This window comes from Cariama cristata, unplaced genomic scaffold (assembly GCF_000690535.1).
Source record: "Cariama cristata isolate BGI_N322 unplaced genomic scaffold, ASM69053v1 scaffold6172, whole genome shotgun sequence".
Classification (NCBI taxonomy): Eukaryota; Metazoa; Chordata; class Aves; order Cariamiformes; family Cariamidae; genus Cariama; species Cariama cristata.
In genome coordinates this window covers 96,182-116,969 of record NW_009605430.1, presented here as the reverse complement: position 1 = coordinate 116,969, position 20,788 = coordinate 96,182, and the positions used below count along the sequence as shown (strand labels likewise).

The 20,788-nt window shown below is 43.5% G+C and overlaps 1 protein-coding gene across 1 annotated transcript in view; it reads left to right on the top strand.

The window, feature by feature from the left end:
- LOC104158326 (voltage-dependent N-type calcium channel subunit alpha-1B-like) overlaps window positions 1–20,788 on the top strand; it is a gene marked incomplete at both ends in the record, with an annotated part of 179,320 nt that overhangs the window by 62,568 nt on the left and 95,964 nt on the right. Inside the window, 5 exons of the mRNA XM_009695941.1 lie at window positions 649–858; window positions 9,508–9,620; window positions 13,032–13,144; window positions 17,199–17,330; window positions 18,223–18,295. Of these exons, the coding sequence (XP_009694243.1) occupies window positions 649–858; window positions 9,508–9,620; window positions 13,032–13,144; window positions 17,199–17,330; window positions 18,223–18,295 (641 nt within the window). The remainder of the gene's footprint in view (window positions 1–648; window positions 859–9,507; window positions 9,621–13,031; window positions 13,145–17,198; window positions 17,331–18,222; window positions 18,296–20,788) is intronic.

The following is a 20,788-nucleotide window of genomic DNA, read 5'->3' as shown; positions in this document are numbered from 1 at the left end:
ATTTCTTCCGTTAGCTTCCTATTGTTAAAACATTTGACTCTCTGCCAGGGTTTCAGACCAGAGTTGAAATGTAGCTGATATAGGCAGAATTGATACAAATGAGTAGCTGCGCCCAAAATATGGTGCATGGAGGCAGATTGAGCCCTCTGCTGTAGAAATACATGAAGTTGGAGAGTAAAATAAGGAGACTTCACTCAATTCAGTAGTAAGGGCGGGGTTTTTGCCTGGTCTTTGGAGCAGGGAAAATAGGGACCAGCTTCCCTTTTGCCAGCTACCCAGCTCCAAGAGGACGTACTCCACACGGCAGGCAGAAATACCACTATGCCCGGTACTTTCTGTCCCTCCAGGCAACCGGGAGTGCAAAAGTTATGAGTTAAACTGGGACAATCAAGATTGCTTCAAAAGGTTGTAAGTCCAGTTTCTTTAGGTGGTGGAGCTGGGCATTCGTTCATGAAGTTTTAAAATCCCAGCCTTCATCCTTCACGATGTCATTGCAAGCAAGATGTCCTTGCTCAGCCCATAGTCAATGCGCCCAGCTTTCTGCTCAGCCGTGTTTTTGGTGCTTGGGAGAGGGTCTGTGTGCCCAGGAACATCCTCCAGCCTTTCACCTGCTGGGCTGTGGTGTGGTGACTCTTCTTTCTGTCCCAGGGTCTCCTTTTGCCCGTGCCAGTTTGAAGAGTGGGAAGAACGAGAGCTCATCCTACTTCAGGAGGAAAGAGAAAATGTTCCGGTTCTTCATTCGGCGCATGGTGAAAGCTCAGAGCTTCTACTGGATTGTCCTCTGCGTGGTCGCCCTCAACACGCTCTGTGTCGCGATGGTGCACTACGACCAGCCGGAGAAGCTCACCACTGCCCTGTGTGAGTACTGGGGATTTCACGTTTCCTCTAACGAGGTTTTGGATTTTTGATCACTCTGAGCACTGCTGTCACATCCCCATGAGGTCTGGTGTTCGGCTTCCTGTGCCTCCCTCAGAGGAGGATCAGAAATGCGCTGATTCTAGTAACTCAAGAGTAACTGAGTCATACAATTCAGAAAAAATCCACCAGGACGTGATACTGGTTTGAGATGGGAATGTTATACTAAAAGTTACCTGAAACTTCAGATTCAACCACATTGAAATCTTGTAACACGACCGGAGGATTTGTTCTGTTGTGGGCTTTATGAAAGGAGGGGGAATGGCTCTGTACTTGGGCAAAGGCAGGTTTCTCTGTCTAATCAACATCTGCCCAGAGAACTGCAGAATTCATGGCACTTCACAACTGATCTGCATCCATGGATGATTTCTGTTGTGGACATACTTAAAGCTTTGCCAGCTCTGATGTCCCTGGGACAGCAGCAAGTGCAATGGCCGGTGCTACCTGGGAGATGAAAATGTCTATCTGTGCTTATAGAATCGTACACGAATTCACTACAGTTGTAGCAATTGTTGTCATATTCTTTAAAAGATTGCAACTTTACAGAAGGTCTTTTTTGATAATCGTGTCTTCCTTACTGATGGTGTGTCATTAGAAGGGATAAATGTCATGATGCCCTTCTGTGAAAATATGTGCAATAGTGATAGAAATAATACCATACAGAAGCTTATACTATACTTGTGGGAAAGCTTTTATTTCAGCTTGATTCCTGTGATCATCTATCAATTTAGGCTCGAGATAGTCTATAAGTGCTTTTGAAGTACGACTTTTTTCTTTTTTTTAAATTGCATATTATTTTGTCCTATGATGAATAACAAATGGAGACAGCTTTCTACAGTCAGAACCTTTACACATCACAGTGTTACACTGAGGTTGCAGACTTGCTCAAGAAGCCTGTTTTAAAAAAATGTGGAAGATGAGGGACAGAGATTTTTGGTTTTTTTTGTTTTTTTTAATGAAGGTTGTAGGCCATGACTCCTAGAGCTGGAAAACTTGTAGAAATTGGAAGAATATTGTGACACTGAAAGTGGGACACTGCAAGTTTTTCCTTTTGAAGGAAAAGGATGGAGAGTTTGTTTCTGGAAGACAGAGCCATCGCACTGGCCACTTCTGACTCTATCAAATGGCCGGGAACAAGTCTTTTGTTCAGTGCTTGATAACCAGATGTAGCTAGTTCAGAATTTGTTAAGTAAAACTTCTGAAGCAACCAAACAGAAGACTAGGAAAAAAAACCCCAAATATTTCAAACAGTCTAAATAATTTTGGCATAGATCTTTAAAGATACTTACCTACCTAATTATCCTTGATTTCTATATAAATTAGATACTTAAATATTTCTAGCACCAGATCCTCAGGTCTTGCCTTATTATAAGGAAGCAAATTTTTGAAGGTGTTTCTTTTTAATAAACCTAAAAGGTCAATAATATGAGCTGCTATGACTTCAAAAAACTCCCTATTAATATTTGCTGAAATATTTAATACCACCAGGTAACTGGAGCTATAATGAGAGATACATAAGAAGGACAGAAACTTCTTTCAAGTCTGGGTTTTTTTTTTTTTTTTTTTCCAAGATTTGGACTGAAAAGAGAAGTCAGTCTTGCTTATTCATTTCTTAAATTTAACAGATGAAATAATAAGCTAGATTGGCAGAGTAATTAGAAGTTTGAGGCTTAGGATTTCCTCTTGAATTAGGACTAAATGTCTAGAAAAAAAACACTTTAAGTTTTTCAAGTCAAAAAAGAAGGCTTCCAATTTACAAACTCAGTTTTGGGAACACCTTATGCAGCAACTTTGCTAAAAGAGGATAAAGAAATCATTGAGCCAGCAACCTTTACTTAATGTTCATGTGAGAGCTGGAAGGGATGTTTCTGTTGATTGGAATTAAAGGTACGCTTCCAGGTGGGAAACGTATCTGGGACAGAGGCCACAAATTAGGCTCCCAACCTACCTCACCTGAAGATGAAAAATAGGGAAGGTTGAAATTCTGTCGTGCCTGGGATCAGAGATTGGGGTAGACCCTTCTTTCAGGAGCTCTGCATGTGTCTCTAATGCCCAGTATTGTGAATTAGTTTCAGAAACACTTGGGTAGCATACTTGAATTTCTTGGTGCTAGGGTACCACCCAGCTAAGAATGAGTGATCTCATTGACTTCTTTTTAATGGAAAAGTCAGAAAAACACCACAGAAAAATGTGGTTTTGGGAGGTAGATCCTCAGCATCCTCCCAGCCATAGGTGCTTTCCTGTGCCTCATCTGCCCTTTGTATGTCGTTGCATCATTGCGCTGCCATTTACTTGTAAGACTTGAGTGTCCTTTGTCGATAAGGGAGGTGTTTCACAAATCAATCCCTTAGATTCACTAAAAGAAATACTAGTGGCTACAGATAAACACTGCTAGAAACAACTGTAATTGGTGAGAGGCAACACAGAGGTGGGTTACAGACAAAACCAGAATATCTGAGGAGTCATAGGTTTTGTAGGTGTTCTTGTACAGGTGTAAGCGTTGGGTCTTTAGTACAAGATTAACCACCGTGGCATAGAGAATAAAAGCCAGAGATGCAGAATGAATGGTCATCATGGAAATTCTAAGATACCCTAGATAATTTTCTCTCTCTCTTTTTTTTTTTTTTTTTTCCCAAGATCTTTTTCTCCAAGACAAGAAGCAGAGGTGCTATGCATTCATTCTGGGGAGGATTGCCTCTGGTCTGTCTTATGCCATAGTGTAATGGAAACTTTGGGAAGAAACCTATTTTAATGTAATTTTAGAACTAAGAGCTTCTGAGAATTGTATGCTGAAAAGGCTTACAAGTTCAACGTCTTAAATGACGAGAGTCCCCTATCTCCAAGCTCTCTCAACTTTTCAGGATGATGAGCTGTAGTATTATATTCACGCCTGTCTGTGTTGGTAATGATCTAAAGGTTTCTGCCTGCTGTCCTGGGGGATGTTACAGTTTTCATAGCATGATCTTTCCTACTAATCTAAAGTTTAATATTGAACGCAGGCAATATTTTATGCTTTAAGGTACATGGGACTTTGCATGGACTAACTGGTTGTTTTGTTGCTGCAATCGTTGTAAGTCTGGACTTGGCCCCTCTTGCTCCCGCATGCACTAAACCGCAGCCAGGGTGATCAGCCCTGCCATAAACACATTTGTGAATGAGCCCAGCTGTGGTTTAGCCCTTGACGAGTGCTCCTTGAAACCCCTCTTCTGCCCAAGATTTGTGCACAAAGCCATTAGATACAGGCAGAACAAGATATCACAATATCAGGGATTTTAAACAGCTTCTGAAAATACTTGGCAAAATCCTTTAACGGTAAGAGTGACAGAGTTTAAAAATGGCTTTAAAGTTAATCCATGATAAGTGAACTTCGCTACAGAGGAGCGGGACTTGGCTAGTCTGATGTAGAGCAGGAGAGAAGTAGCCAATTCTAATTATGTTGTTTCATAGAAGGTGATTAGAAATGAACTGTCGAGGAGTTTTGTGAACTGTAGCAGTGGGAGAGGAGTGTGGTAAAGTCTGGGAGAATCCGCTAAACCCTGAAACTCTACCCAGGCACCTCTAATTCAATTATACCTGTCCCTCTGGGGAAAAGTTTAATTACATTACGAATTAATTTTACTTAAAGAATGGTTGGTAAAAGCCTACGGGTCTGCATTGATTTATTTTTTCCCTTGGTCTTTTCTTTTAACTTTTCTGTTTTTGAATTGTTCTGATTGGCTTTCTCTGCTTGATATTCCATATTGCTGCAACTGCTTTGGAAAAGGAACTGCAGGAGCTTTAGAAAGGGGCTTGTGATTTCTTTAGCCTTATTGAAAGAACTGATGAGAAATTATATGAATTCTTGGAGTATAATGAATAAGAGGACATACCTTATGCCCCTGTAATTATCCCCAAATTAGATCAGAGATTTTTCTTCTCCATACGGAAAAGACTCCAGTGCCAAATTGCAATAGGATTCTTCTCATGCTGCCTATGGACACATGGCATGTTCTGCTCACTGAAGCACGGACCTTTGGTTAACTTAAGTTGCACTTCCCTGTAAAAGTATATATTTCATGCAACCACCCATCATCGTCATTTGTTTGCATTAATTTCCACCATTGCCAGTATTCTCAGAAAGAAGGGACTTCTGTCAGAAAACATCTCTGTAACCTAACCTAGAAAAGCATCACTGAGATCTAGTAGCAGCAAAGATGTATCTTCAACTGAGGGCAGCAAATCAATAAAATCCATACTGTGAGCACACAGTGAAGGGGCAGCGTTAAGGGATTTTCAGTCAGGACTGTGCCTTTTAAAAATATATGCTGTAGCTTGAGCAGAAGTTGTCTGCCTGATGTGGAAACAGCTGGATGCATTTGCATACCCCGTGCTGTACAGGTGGCCAGCAGAGATGGTGCTGGTGGTGGTCTCCTCTTCCTCTGGCTAAAGCTGTGGAAGAAGGCTGGAACCAGAACTCTCTGGCCTTCATGGGGTGGGCTTTAGGGACTGTGGTGAGAAGGTTTTAGGGCTGAATCAGTGAGGTTTCACTTGGGAGCCCTCTCATCAAGCTTCCCTTCCCCTGTGGTTGCCCTTCACGAAGCAGCTCTCTCCATGTTTCTCCAGCTAACACTACAGTGATCCTTAACTTGCTTCTAAATTTATGCCTGTCTGAAAACAAGATCCAGAATGTCTCCTTTCTGATAAATACAGTATTTGAAAACAGTATTTTAGCCATTATGGCCTGAGAATGTCTTCCTTGTGTGCCGCACAATGCTGAACCATGTGTTTGGTGCAATTAGGCCTTTTTTATTGATGTTGTGTTTGCCTTTGAAGTAGATAGCCAATTCCCTCTGGATATAAATATGCAGTATTTGCAATTGTGAGAAAAAAGCTTTCTGAAGCGAGCATATTTATTTATGTCTGCTGAACATTTCACATCTGCTTTGTCTAAGAGGAGGAAGTTGTGCTTCACCAAGGTTCTTCTCCTGGTTGGTTTAACGTGTGAGGAGGATGAGGAGAGAAAACCAAACTATCAGGCTCAGTACCTGCTCCTAATGACATTGGACTTGAGATGGGGCAGAAATGGAATTAATCCATGGATGATTGACAGAAAAGAGTCACTAACTATCTAATTCAAACATACAGGGCAAAAAGATGTTAGTATGACCTTTGCCAATAGCACAAATTTGAAATTAAATAAGAGTATTTGTATCAAACTTTTTTTCCCTTAAATCACATTACAAAATGCTTCTGCTTAAGGCAGATTAAATTACATGTGGGGTCTGAATACCAGGAGGTCCAAACAACAAAATTGCATTTTCAATTATAAGGGCAGGACCATGTCAGAAGAAATCGTGTCTCTGATCCGTTTGCTGGAGAAGCTGATTCATTCCGAGTCAGTTCCTTCTGCCCAAGGAGTTCATTATGCTCACATTTTCCTTGCCTCCATCCGTTGTCTTCACAGTGCTATGATTTGTAGCGTCTGGTACCTGCTGAAATGTGGCTATCGCTGCCTGTTGTGAACTCTGTCTAGATGGAAGTCATCAGCTGTGGAAGGACAAGTTGGGTCATTCTTTCAAGAGAAGCAGAAGGAAGTTGTTTCTTGCATGTTCTGAGTTTCTAACATTTCCTGTTGTGTTGTTTTTTGGTTTGTGTTTGTTTTTGGTTTTGTTTTTGTTTTTTTTAAAATCAAATATTTCTTGATTCTGTTTTACTTAGGTCATTTACTAGCTTTTTTTCTCCTGTGATACTCTGGTTTTGTGTGTGTGCTTGCAAGATGTGCCAGTATGATGATGGAACATTTCGCTTGTTGATACCTGGTTTTTGTTCATACTTGTACTGGATGCATGACTGAACATTAATCCTTGTTTCTTTCCTCCTTTTTCTTCTTTTAAAATAATCGTAGTTGTCTTGGCAAAGAGTATTGAGATCTGCTGGTGAAAATTACAGTAAAAACCCCCTACCCACTGTTTTTGTTATTCTGTGATAGAATATGGGGCATATCTGAAATGCAACTCTTAAAGGTGAGTCTGGTGGATAGATACAAGGATAGAATCTCCCTGCCAGAGTGAGATGTGAAGCAGGTGGAGGCTGTGCAATACTTTCTGTAGGTCTGCTCTACAATCCTTCCCTACGATTTGAAGTTTTGTCTGCTAACTAAGCAAGGCCACCAGTTTCAAAGCATTGGTTTGGTATCAGTCCTTGTGACAGGGAGACTTTACACTGAAGTCATTCCAATAAGTACCATTGGGCTTGCTGAGCTCTGCTGAGTGTGAAACCGAAGATGGGAGTGATAACTTCCCAGCAAGGAAGAGACTCTTGTCAGCACAAACACTGGTGCAAGCTCTCCCTCTGGGCTAGTGACTGAAACAGGTGACAGCAGCAGCACAAATTCTTCCATGCCCAGAGAAGATGCACCTGCTTTATTTGGGGGAGTTTTGCTTTCTGTTTCTTACCATTTCCGAAGTACACGGGGTGTAGAATGGAAGTTCAGGATCTGGCCTGGAAGCTAGTTTAAGCTTCTGATTTACAGGACAAGCCATTAATAATGAAGGATTTTAACATTCTTACTACTTCACAACTACGGTCTTTTTAATTACTTGCACAGAAATTCAATACCACCGAACATGTGTTTTTCAAAAATTCAGTATTTTTATGTTGTTGGTCTCATCAGCCTTCTCATTTTATGCCTGACATTGATTCACCTGGTCCCTTTCTCGCACCCTCCATGCTCGTATATTCAGATTTATTGTCAGTGTAACCATGGATAACTCCCTACTCTGGGATCCCTTGTGTTGGAAACAACTGTTTGCTCACCGAGCTGTTGCATCTGATGTCAGAAAGGAGAGAAAAGTTGTAGCATGGTGCAGGCGTGAACACGCTGATTCTTGCAAGTTCCAAGCTCAAAGGGCGATGGAGATGTGCTGCTCCTTCATGTGACCGTGCCTTCCCCGAGCACTGAGATCCAGTGGACGGAATCTACCTCTTGGTAGGAAAAAGGCTGAGAAGTCTGCAGACCTCATACTTTGTCATCTTATTCCTCAAATGTGAACATTTTGCCCTTGATAGTCTCTTTTAATGATATTGCTCCTGTTTTCAAGGAGAGTACGTTACATGGTGTAATTAATACCCTCCTGGTATTTCCGCCTCTATTGCAAATATTGGCAGAAGTGTCCTTGTAGGATCCTCACTGGAGTGTTAATAGAACCTTTCTCATCCAGTTAATGCTTCCTGGATTTCAGTTAACTTTATGCCATGATGTTTCATGACTGCCTTTCCTTTAAAATTTAAACCCCCTTTTCATTTTTTGATAATTGAAGCTGTATTTTTCAAGCAATTTCAAAAGACAAGCGCGATGCGAGATGGAGCTGGGCCAATCACGCTCACTCAATATGAGTGTGCAAGGCAGTGAACGGAGCAAAAGCCGTGCTCGTTCCCTCCTCTCTCTTTCCCCATGCTCGCTATCCGAAGCCACATATTGCAGGAGGTGTACAAAGCACCTGGCATTCAGGATTATCTAGCTGAAATTTTCTTTGTTGCAACCTGTATCCATTGCCCCTTGTCTGTCCGTGTGCACCTCTGAGAAATGTTTGGCACCGTCTTGTCTGTATCATTCCTGGAATTGTAAAACTGAAATTACAGAAGACGACTTTGCAGTGGTATCTGTGCTGCAACAGTGTCCGAGAACCTTCTGTACTGCCCTAAGCAATATGATTAATCTCCACCCCTTGAAGTTTGATTGTTTTCCTCATCTTTTGTCTAGAGAGAGAGGTTTGCCTTATGCTATTTGGTTTGCTTTGGTAGTCTAGACGTTTTTTGCCCTTTTGGTGTTTGTTTTTAACGTTCCGATGTTGCTTATTGGCCTCCAGATCTAAACTTGCATGACTTATAATGCCAAAGGCAGTGTTTTCTGTACCTTTACATCCTAAAAACTTGATCAGAAATTGAAGTCTCCAACTATGTTCTTTCTGCCCTTTGTTCCATCATAGGTGAAAAATTTTCCCATCGAAAGCTTCACAGCCTATTTGCCTGTGACATGTGAAACAGAACTTGCTCTTCTATAATTATATGGTTATACAGGCATAATAAAAATAAATGTGGCTATGTGCTAACAGTAGACTCAACACCTCTGAATATGGAGTCTCAGAGGTAGCAGTTCTGTTGGGTACGAAGATATTTTTATCATGAGAGGATGTTACAAAAGCTTACACCCAGCTCCCAAAAGTGCTCCTCTCATGTAGGTACAGAAGTTCTAAACATACATTTGCAAAACATTATCTGTGCGATTGTATTAGACCTTTAGAAATATTAGATCCAGAGCTTTCTCTTGAAATTCCTTTACAAAGACGATGAGAATATTATTTAATGCTCATACCACTTTCCCACAGTACACATGAAACATTGCCTTCACAGTTCTTAAAGGCTGAATACAGCTCATGTGCATATAGAAATAATTGTGTGAAACTGTCCTTGGGGTCTTGTTTGCCATTGCAAAGGGATTTTCTTCTGGCAAGAGACAGTCTGTGTTGTGGAAAAATTACCATTGTTCGCATCATGAAGAGATCTGCCTACCAAGGTCTTGTGGACTAATTTAATCTCTTTTCCTGTTTCCAGATTTTGCAGAGTTTGTTTTTCTGGGTCTGTTCCTTACTGAGATGTCTTTGAAGATGTACGGATTGGGACCAAGAAATTACTTCCACTCTTCATTCAACTGCTTTGACTTTGGGGTGAGTAGGCTCCAGCGGTGTGGATGAAGTGTGTGGCGCTCTGGTGTTCAATAGCGTTGGGCGTTTAAAGGCGAGTATGGGAATCCATGGGAAATGGTGCTGTAAGCGCGTCTTCTGCAGGCAGCAGTCATGGTATAAATTAGCTGCAGTGAAACACGTTAAGCTTCCCCTAGTTATCATCCTTTCTGAAGAAATGTGACAGCTGGGGATTTCATTTCCTCGGCAAGCTACAGGGTGTTCGCAGCGTCAGCACCAGTAAATGCTCTGATTAGTGAGAGATTCTCTCTCCCATTTAAATGAAGTGATTGAAAGACAGAAACACATCTTATTGCTCATCTCCCCTATCATCCCTTTAATGGCCTTTATCTCAAGATACACAGGCAGCACTTTTCAGACATGAGTGCCCAGAAGTAGAAATCTAAACACACAATTAGGTGAGAGAAAGGCAATAACACATCCTTTTACTGCAGAAGTACAGGCTCTTCCCTTCGTGCTAGAACTAGTGTTGAAGAGTGAACAGTGGGGCCAGATTTGACTCTGTCTAACAAAGAACATTGCATGCAGATGTTATTTATTCATTAAAAACTATTAGGCTGTAATCTGTCCTCACAGAGGTTACTTAGTTTCTCTTACCTTTAGTGTGGGCTGAGCACCGCATCCCAGAGCAGGAATCAGTCTGTAAGGTTTCTTTAACAAACCAGATAATGAAACTCTTGATACAGTCACGGGCAAAGGGAAAATGGTTTAGGTCATTGTACATGTCATCCAGCCCTTCTTTCCAATATTTAGTTTGTTGTTTCTAGTCTTTATCTGCCCAAATGTGCAGAGTGATTCTTCTCCCCCATGGAGTAAAATTCCTGACTTATCTCTGCTGCTGCAAGGGAGGAGGAGGTACTCTTGCCTTCGGTAAGTGACCACTTCTAAATCCGACACTACAGGTAGAGCCAGCTTCTCTTCTTTTTGCCATTGTAAAAGCTCAGAGCTAAATAGACTTTGAGATTAAACCATACAGCCCAAGAATCACCTGTCCCCAACAGACTGAGGTGTTGCATCAGGCTGCAGCAAGCGTGGGGGTCTCCTCCTGGGGTGTCCATCACAGCTGGTGGTGGCTCACAGCATTGACATGCCTTGTGCTGCTCTTTCTGGCTGCATAGCCCAAAGCGACCCTAAACCGCTCCTTCGTGGCAATAATGCAGACTCAAACTGTTATGAGGGGAAAGCTGAGCACAAATAACACAGACAATGTAAGATAACTGGAAGTCTGTACGTTCAGAGTTGGTGCCTAATCCGAGGGGCAGAGAGGCCCTCCTCAACTGAAGGCAGCCAACCCATGGCAAAGTTTAACTGTACTGGCAAGACGTCCTGCAAAGGCTGGTGGAATAAAGAGTGTGCCCACAGAATACAAGGGGGCTGACACCCAGCTTTCACTAAATTCAATGCATGCCCAAAGCCCCCAGCTTCTGTAAGCTGAGTCGAAGATTTTGGCAGCCAAGCAACATTGCCAAGTTAGTCTTTTAATGGTATCATTGCCTTGTTTGTGTTGTCTAGTGACAGGCACCAGATCGATGTCCTTCACCCATGGGTTAGGTGGGCTCCAAGTTGCAGCCAGTTTGCCCCCTTGCTGGCTGGCAATTTCCCTGGATCCTTCTATCCACAGCAAGAAGAGTTGGTACCTGATGGTCAGGGCAGGTGATTGAGGAGCTTGTGCTAAGCAAGAGATGAACCGACCGGGTCTCTCTGCTTTGTGTTGTGCTCTGGTGAGTGCAGCACTGGCAATAAGCTTTGCCAAATGTTTCCCAGGAGGTAAGGCTGTTGATCTGTTTCTAATTCTTCCTGCTTTAGAGAATCCATAGGGATTATACTTCTGTCTATGTTTCTTCCTCCTCACCCACCTTCCAGCCTCGAGAATTAATTCAGCTACTTCACCCCCACTGGAACATCACACAGCTCTGTAGTCAGTTTAGTTTGACAAACCAAGATGAAACCATTCAAATGCAAACAGTGAAACAACAAATCAGAGCAACATAAGTCTTGGGAGTAACAGTCCAGTGGGGTCTCATGTGAAACAAGCTCCCAGGAGGCCGTGTTGAGATGCCAGGAAAATTAATTATCAGTGTAACGTGTGGAGGGTCTAAGGAAAGGGTTTTGCTGATTCATGAGGGATTCCCAAGAGTGATAGACTGTGGGAGAGAAGTTTTAGTTCCTTCTTTTTCTGATGGGAGAAACTGGATGAGCAACTGTTGTGTATCTCCCTTTCACACTACATTTTCTTGAAGCTCAGGGTACAGCATTACTTGCAAAGCAGCTGCAAGCAATGCTGTGGCTTTTAAAAAGCATTCAGGTTTCTGTTTATGAAAGGAGTTTCCAAGCTGCTGAGCCTCCCTGCACTGCTCAGGTACTCAGACGTGGCTCTGCCGGCCCAGACTTCCCATTAACGCTCCCACTCACAACACAAACCAGCTGCTTGCTGGGGTCCGGAGCTAATGTGTTTATGGTGCGCTTTGCGCGACTGGGGACCGTGGTCAATGGGAGCTCTGAAATGCTGGGTTAATGCAAGTAAGAACAGCAATTGGCAGTGAAATGTCTGTCCTCTCTTATTAACTGTGCGTGGATGTAATTGCCCTTTCCAATTGTACTTAACCCGTTACTCGTTCGTACTGTTTGTAATAAAGGATTTGAGAAAAAGATTTCTATAGCACTTGAGGTTAATTCTCTGCCAACCTTAAAACAAACAAACAGACAGAACAGAACTTAAAAAAACCACCTTGACTGGGGACAATTTTTTCAGTAACCAGAGGCTGAGGACCTGACAGATGATTGGAAGTGCATGCAAGAGGCTTTGCAGGATCTCTTAATAGCTATTACCTTAATTGCTCTCCTAAAGACTCTCAGTTGCCAGAAGTATCTGGTAGATCTTGCCCAGAGCTAACGTTTCACTGTTCTGCAGTGCTGTGGGTGAAGACTTTTGGTGCTTCTGATGGGAAGAGGAGGACGGGGCAGTGTCCCCCTTCATCTCTGCAGGCTCCAAAGACCGACTGCATGGGCTGGGAAAATGAAGTGTTGGCATTTGCAGTTGAGCCAGTGTAAAAAAAAAAAAAAGAAAAGACAATGTCCTTCAGAAAAGGTTATTTGAAGGTACTTTGCTTGCTAGAGAAGGGAGCAACAAGCTCCTATCTGTGATCTCCTATGCGTCTGTCCCGCTTCCAGGTATTGCCCTTTTTTAGACTGGACTGCAGAAAGTTGGAACAAGGCTTTTTAGTGCTGTTGGCTAATTCATGATTTTGCTGAAGCCTTCAGAAGAAAATTATCACTGCCCAAGCTCTGATTCTCGGTTTGTCCTCAGCCTCTCTAGAAGCACTACAAAGAATTAAGCAGAAGTTTTGCCTTACGTAAAATGGACTCTGCTTACAGGTCATCGTGGGAAGTATATTTGAAGTTATTTGGGCTGCAGTGAAACCGGGTACCTCATTCGGCATCAGTGTACTGAGAGCACTTCGACTGCTGAGGATTTTCAAAGTAACAAAGTAAGTACAGCTCCCTTTCTGCTCACCTTAGACTTGTAGCACCATATGAAAACTGTATCACCAGCCTCACAGCAAGTAGTAGTGCTTTCCCCACTAGTAAAAACAAGAAGTTTAAAAAATACAAAAAACAACTCCCAAAAAACCCTGGACTAGCTAGCACAAAGGTCTTGTCTGTCCTAACATCCTATGTCTGCATTGGCCCTAATGGGGGGCAGGAGCAGAACAAAACTGCAGATGCAGAATTGCCCTTTCCTTGGCTGGGCAATCAGAGTTTCTGGCAGTTGGAAGTTTAGGCAATTCCTGAGCCTGTATTTGCACCCACATGGACTTTTAACAGCCCTTTCCCCAGCCTCATGCACAGGTTTGTCTGCCTTTGGGCAGGGAGCTCCACAGTGTAGGGATGGGCTGCATGACAGCATCCTGATTTTCTTTGGTTTTAAGCAAGCTTAAAAACCAAAATCTTGTGACACAATCCCATATTTCTTGTGGTAAGAGAATAAAGTTTCTTATTTACTTTTCAAAGCCTCATCAACTGCCCACTGTCCTTACGCACTGCTGATCTGGTGAGGGTTCTGTCAGTATTTAGCAACTGGAAAAAGGAGCTACCCTGGTTATTCCTAGATACTAAATGCTGGTGCCTGAACCACTGTGTTGACACAAATATGAAGTTGTTGCTGCTGCCTTTGCTGTATCTGGTCTGGGAATATCTGATGTTTTCAGTCCTGAGCCTGTGAAGTTGAATTTTCACTAGAGTTGGGTTGCCACAGCTTTTCAGTTGTTTTCATGCTCAGGCATTGCGTTAATGTGTGCTGGCATTAGCAAATGGCTACCGTGCAATTTATAAATCCATCTCGAGCAATTTCTCCGGGATTTCAAAATTGTGGTGTGGAAAGGGATGACATATTTAGGTGCTCCTGCTGTTGTTTTCCACCTTTTTCTTTTTTTTTTTTTAACACTCTTTTACATCATTACCTCCTCAGATTTCTCCTCTTTCTATCACTGTTTTGCTTGTTCTTGGCTTGAAGTAACAAAAGCAGGAATAGCACCTCCCTCCAAAAAAACCTCCAACCGCCTCAAACAGAAAAAGCACAGGCTATCACATTTGAGCAAAACAGCCATTTGAAGTAACCAGGTATTTTACAGCTATTCAAACACGCAGGTTTTGTTAGCTCTGTAGGGTTTGCTGATTTGTATCTGCTAATCATTACGCAGATCCAAGACTGGTGTGCGATGTCGTTTGTTGTACTGTGGGACAAAGGGGTTGGAAATATTAAGTTCTGTAAATGTCCAGCAAAATAGGCAGGCACCTGCCCCAGAAATGTCATTATAGTCTACCTTTGCACTATCTTATTTATGGAAAACTCCAGGTTTTGTAGCAAATTCATAGCAATTAATTGTCAGCAGTTAATTTTATCCAGAACTACTGAAATTTAGTGTATCTGATTGCATGTTGTACTTTTAAAATATTTTGGACGTGTTTGCAAGTGAAAATGATCTTTTTGCAAGTTTTGACTATTCAGGATTTTAGCCACCATAACAAAGGGATAAAGCCTGAGATTTAACGTACAAAGCGTATCATGGAGCAAGCCGAGTGCTGTCCCCCTTCTCAGGTCAGCGAGTGAAATTCTCACCCCACTGACACTGAAGTTCCCTTGACCTAATTACATGTGGATTTTTCACCCGACACGACACAAATGCGTTTATCGCCTCACCAGAAGCCAGGTTCCCCCCCAGCTCACCCGTTATCCCCATACCTGAGCTGCACAGCTCATGGAGAGTGACCAAAGCAATGGCACCAGGCACAGATTGCTCACCCACCCACTCTCATTACAGTCTTTACCATGAAAGCATCTTGACCCTCAGTTATTTTATTTGTTTTCCCTTTTTCCATCTCTTTCACAACAATTTTTTTCTGAAGCTCCCTGCCTTTTTTTTTTTCTTTTACCTCTGTGTTTAACAGAAGCCAGTTGCAGTCCACCTGCTTTGAATAATCGATGGTATTAGACCTTTCGATTCATACGTCCCAAATCAGTGTCACTGCAGAGAGCAGAGCGATGCTGTAGTTAAAAAGTTAAATTACAGCTGACCTGAAAGGTGACAGCAGGACGCACTATGAGGGGGTGCAGCCTAAGAGGGGCTAAAATTCAGCCAGGAGGACAAGGAGAAAACAGCATCACATGTTTTCCACTTTGTCATGACAGAACTGAATGGGGACTGGCCCCTGTAGAAATGCAACTCCTCATTATATCCTGGCACTCTGGAGTCAGGCAGGGTTTGGTGCTGAGCTATTCCAGGACAAGACAGAGCTGCCACATGTATTTTGTGTCCGGTTGTGTTAACTGCGAGGTGCGAACCCTTTGCTTGTGGCAGATTTTGCCTGAGGCTATTGTGTCAAGCAAAGGAGAGCTGTGTGATCAGCAAATCCTTCCTGCTTCTCCAAGGAAAGCAGCTCAGCCCCTGTTGCTTAGGGACTAAATAGGTTTGGTTGCAACTTTTTCAATTGAAGATATTATCCCGAGAGATCAAAGTTTCCCCTGAAACCTATGCACTGTATTATGGACGTAATTTTTCTTGGAATGGGTGCAATGGGAGTGCAAGTCCCTGCTTCTCCTGGGGTGGATGTGCCTGTATCATCCTCAGCACAGAGAAACACGGGGTGGTTCAGTCCTCCCAGCTACACCTGGGGGAAGGAAGAGGAGGAACATGAAGCCAAAAAGAAGAGAAAGGATGGCATTTCTGCTCTTCTGACTCAAGCTCTGAGCTGCTCTCCCCATCAGCAGACTGGACAAATCCATGGGCTTCCTTCTGGTGGATGCTGGATGCCCACACCTGCACTGCAGGCAGGAGCTCGATGCACGGGTCTGTCCCCAAAACTGCAGCCGGAGGACACGTGGGGCAGGATGGCGGAGCGTGGTGCTGCCGAGAGTGACTTCTGGATGGCAGCTCCCGGTGCTGGGTGGTGGAAATGGGAGAAGTCACTGGAGAAGAAGAGAGAAAAATTCCCCTCATGATCTCAGACTCCAAACTTTTAACAGAGGACATGTGAAATGGCTCTAAATCACTCGTTTCCTACTGCCTGCTCCAGCCCTGTCGTTCCGCATGCCTGTCTGTCCAAAAGGAGATTGTCAAAGAGCTCCTCTGCTTGATAGCTCTTTCTACATTTTATGATTCATTAGTTTTCCTAATATAAATGTTCCCTGCCTGTTCTCAGCAGGGCAGTAAAGCCAGGAAAGAGAGCTGTTTCTGAGCACCCTCCTCGGCATGCCGTCACTGAACGTGCCTGCCTGCAAGTGTGCCAGGGGACGGGGGAGATAAAAGCAAACTAACTTCAGTACCTGGCCAGATGTGACTCGAGTGTGTCGGTCGGGACTCAGGCTGAGCCATTCCCTCTTGCTGTGTTGGAGTTAATGGCCCAGATTTGTTTCATCCTCCGAGGCAGTTGCTGGGTCCTGGATGCTTAAACCATGTGGCTGAATTGCCCCACACTGAAAGCATTGCTGTACATGAATGTGTGTGTTAAATGCCTACAGAAAATGTTTAAACATGTGGGAGTTTAAGTCCACTTGTGGATACTGGCCTTTGATAAGTTGGAAGGACACACTGCAAAGGCGTCCTGGTGGAAATGATCTTTCTTCCCAATTTGTGTCTTACAAAGGGGAAGGGTTCGCTCTCCCCACGTTTCAGTCTCACCTTGATGATATCGATATGTCCCTGTTTTTCACACACCTGCTGACTGCCATGCCGGATGAGGAGATGCAGAAAGGTCGAAATCTATACCAGGAAAGGGGTTATTGAGAAACTAAACCAAAGGCTTTCGCTGCAGCTGACTGCTCTGCATGGGTACACACACCCCGAGGTGATCAGCTCTGCCCTTGCGATGCTACAGGAGATTTTGCCACTCAGTGACCTGTATTTTCCAACCATAGAGGGGAGTTTAAAGATGCTGATATTTCTTGCCATTCTTTTCTTTTTTATAATAAGAAAATAGATCATACTAGTTTCTCACCGAAGGCTCTCTCATGTTATCTCTTGGCTGCTCTGATCTCCAACGCAGGTACTGGAATTCCCTGAGGAATCTGGTGGTCTCCTTGCTGAACTCCATGAAGTCCATCATCAGTTTGCTCTTCCTGCTGTTCCTGTTCATCGTGGTGTTTGCTTTGCTGGGGATGCAGCTTTTTGGAGGACAGTAAGCCTAATTAATCGTTGTCCTTTCGGGGTGAGCTGAAAGCAGTCTCCTGGAACACATAAGGGAGAGAGGGGCTGCAGGGCTTGAAAGATTCACACGGGGGGTGCAGATGTCCATCTTTCTGGGCTGCTGAGGAGTGGTCTCTGGTTTATAGGAAAATAGTTCCTGTTCTGGTGTTTTACCTGGAGCTGAATTCTTTCTAGTTACCCTGATTCGAAGTTCCTGTGTCATTCCATGGTCCCCATGTACACCCAGGCCTCTGGAATAGGACTGGGGGAGGCAGCACTTTTTGTACTGTTGGGGGAAAGACAAATTCTTTCCCTGATAGCCAGGGTGACGGTATATTTATTCACTTGGAATATTTTTCTGCTGGAAAACATAGTTTTGTTGAATCTGACTTTTCTCATTCGAAACTCCAGTTGTGATGAATTTTGCAGCAAGAAGTATCACAATACTACCATTTAAACTCCAGTATGAATTTTGAAATGAAATAACATGTGGGAGTGTTTTTTTTTTCTTAATCACTATTTTATCTTTAAAATAAAATGACCTACTGTGAGGGCAATTTCAATTTTGGCTTTACACTTGAAGACAAAACTTCTTGGAATGGCTTGTTCCACAAAATCACTGGATATTTTGTTTGTTCATTTAAGTGTGGGTGAAGATAAATTTCAAAGCATCAGAATTTTCTCCAGGAATAAAACTGAGTTTCTGCTAATAGTTCTCCTAAGCATCTTCTCAGAGACATTGTGCTCCCTGCTGTGGTTGCCTGGGCTGTTATTGCCAGGTGGAGCAAAAGCTGCTCTCTGACTTGGGTTACAGGGTATTATGAGAATGCACGAGAGTTGCTTGTCTCTTACTGCTCTTGTTTTTATTTCTTACTTCTCTCTAGATTCAATTTCCAAGATGAAACACCAACCACAAATTTCGATACCTTCCCTGCCGCCATCCTCACAGTATTCCAGGTAAAGCCATACCTTGCCCTGGGTGAACATTAGGAAATAAATTCCTGGGCACTTCCTCCTGCTTATGGGGGCACAAAGAGCTCCCCCAAAATCCATGGAATTTAGGAAAGGGGAAGTCCTTCCTTGTCATGTATTTTGCCACACTGATGAATCAATGCATCTTTAAAAATCAATGCTATGGAATTAAGGAAAACTAAAACCAAAGATTTTTTTTTTTTTTTCCTAGGAAAAAAAATATTGATAGAATAGACCTTCCTGTGCTGAGCTTAAAGTCTGCGTGTGCCCAGGCTCTTTCTTCTGAGGGCCCTGCCCTGGGCTGCACGCTGCAATGGCAGCACTTGCATGTGCCTGGCTGCATAAATCGCCCTGTCTCAAATCCTAGACGGCCAGTGAGCGGTTGACCTGTTTCACTTTCTCCTGTGGTTGCCATCATTTAATGAGGAGAGAGGCCCGAGCTAGCTCCAGGCAGTAAGGAAATATTGTAGCATTTTGCAGGGTAATAGCTCAAGATAAGAGAATGCTGGATAAGAATTACAATCGATGGGGGAGCACAGAAAGAGGCATCAGCCTTGGGCAACTTCGTGTGATGGCAAGAAGAAGTCATCGTTCTGGCAGATGCAATGCTCGGATTTAAGAGGCTAATTTTGCAGCTGTTCTCTGCATGTCTTTTTTAAAAACAGTTATTTCAGGTGTTTCAGTAGGAGAGCTGGGGATGCTGCACCCTGCTCCATGCACAGGTAACAGTCACAGGTCCGTGGAAGACTGCCCAGCGTTTATACCGTTGTCCTACGTAAAGTGTCGATATGGGCTCGAGCTCAGACTTGACCCCAGATCCGAACTTTCGTAGATCTCAGCAAAGATTGGCCTATGTATTTCAGCGTCATGTCCCAAAAAGGGGGGAAAAAAAGGGGGGAGGGTGTTCGGTGTAAATCAGAATAAGAGTCTAAAAGAAAATGTGTCCTGTGACCTCTGCATAAGCAGCTTCATATGGGTATCGCTGCTCTCCAGATGTGAAGCAGGTTCAGTAATACTTACCTCGCAGGATATTGCAAATCATGGTAGATTAATATTTGCATAGTATTTTAGTACTCATCAAAGAAAGGCCTTAAAGAAACGTAAAGGTATTGCCACAGAGCCGGAACTGAACCCGAGTCAGGCTCCAGATGTAAGCATCTGGAAAATTTGATGTTATTTTGCTTTTGGGACTATAACTGTCTCTTGAGAATACTTAGCTGAAATATTTCCTTTCTGTTCCCGAGGTAAATACTCCTGTAACGTAGTGGCTGTGGGATGAAGGAAAACACTGTTGGTTTTACGACATTTGTCTAGAACGTCAGAGCTATGAATTGAAATCAGCAAAACCCATCAGCACTGAATTAACTCAGTGCAGCCCTGCAGAGGCATTTTTTGATAAGCTCTGCTCTCAGTCCGTCCCCCCTCCTCCCTCGAATTGCAAACACCATGTCAACATTTCCCCAATATGGGCTTTGAATTCCCTTCTAACCTCGTCTTGCATAAACTCAGGCGAGGCAGCGCTTGTTTGGTTGCTGCTCTAATGAGCAGAGTAGCATCATCCAGTGAATGTGTTCGATGTGTTGAACAAGTCTAGCCAGATGCACCCTGTCCATCCCTAACCCCTTTGGAGATTCTTTGTTTAAGAAGCAGTTTTAAAGTCTTCTGCAGCCTGCCTTAGCCCATTTCATTTCAGCAGACCTGGCTGGGTCACGGTCCTGTGTCACACAACTCCCAGGACGTATTTCGTCTGCCTGGCAGCTGGCTGAACTCAGCGTTGGGTGCAACTGAGCCCCAATCTCCCTAAATTCCCTTGGAAGAGTATCACATGTTTTTCTCCAGCCTCTGGCTTCCAAGAAAGTCTTTATGAGCTGAATGCCAAGCTGTGTATATACAAAATACAAACACAAACTATATGTGTATACAGAGAGATGTATGTTCATATATATCTATATACACATGAAAAATAACTGATTGCATCTCCCTATTCCGGCAATCATTGAGCTGGGAGTGTGTACAACATCCCTAAGCAGAGAGACTCTATAAAGCAGAGACCTGTGTTAACTATACATGCTCTGCTCCCTGAGAGCTGCTACCTAAATAATTACATGCTGCCGGCTGCTAAGGAACAGAGCACCGGTGATGGCTGGAGGAGATGAGAAGTCACGGTGGCAGGATGGGGCCGAACCTCAGCTCTGCTGACGGGTGCCCTGCTGAGGCTGGTGAAGCAGAGCTGGCTTCGGTTTGATGTCCGAGTGCCCTGGCTGCCCTCGCGGACCTGCCTGCGAGGTATGACGCTGAGCTGACGTGATTTTGCATTTACTCAGGTCCTTCTTCAGGGAAGCATCTCCCTTTCAGGGCTGCCCTTTGAAACGGTGTGGTACTGTTCTTCTGCAACTGAGTGTCTCCCACCGTTAATGTCCACTAAGATTTCAGAACAGCTCTGGACAGCTGTTTTCATTCTGTCACCTGATGGCTCCT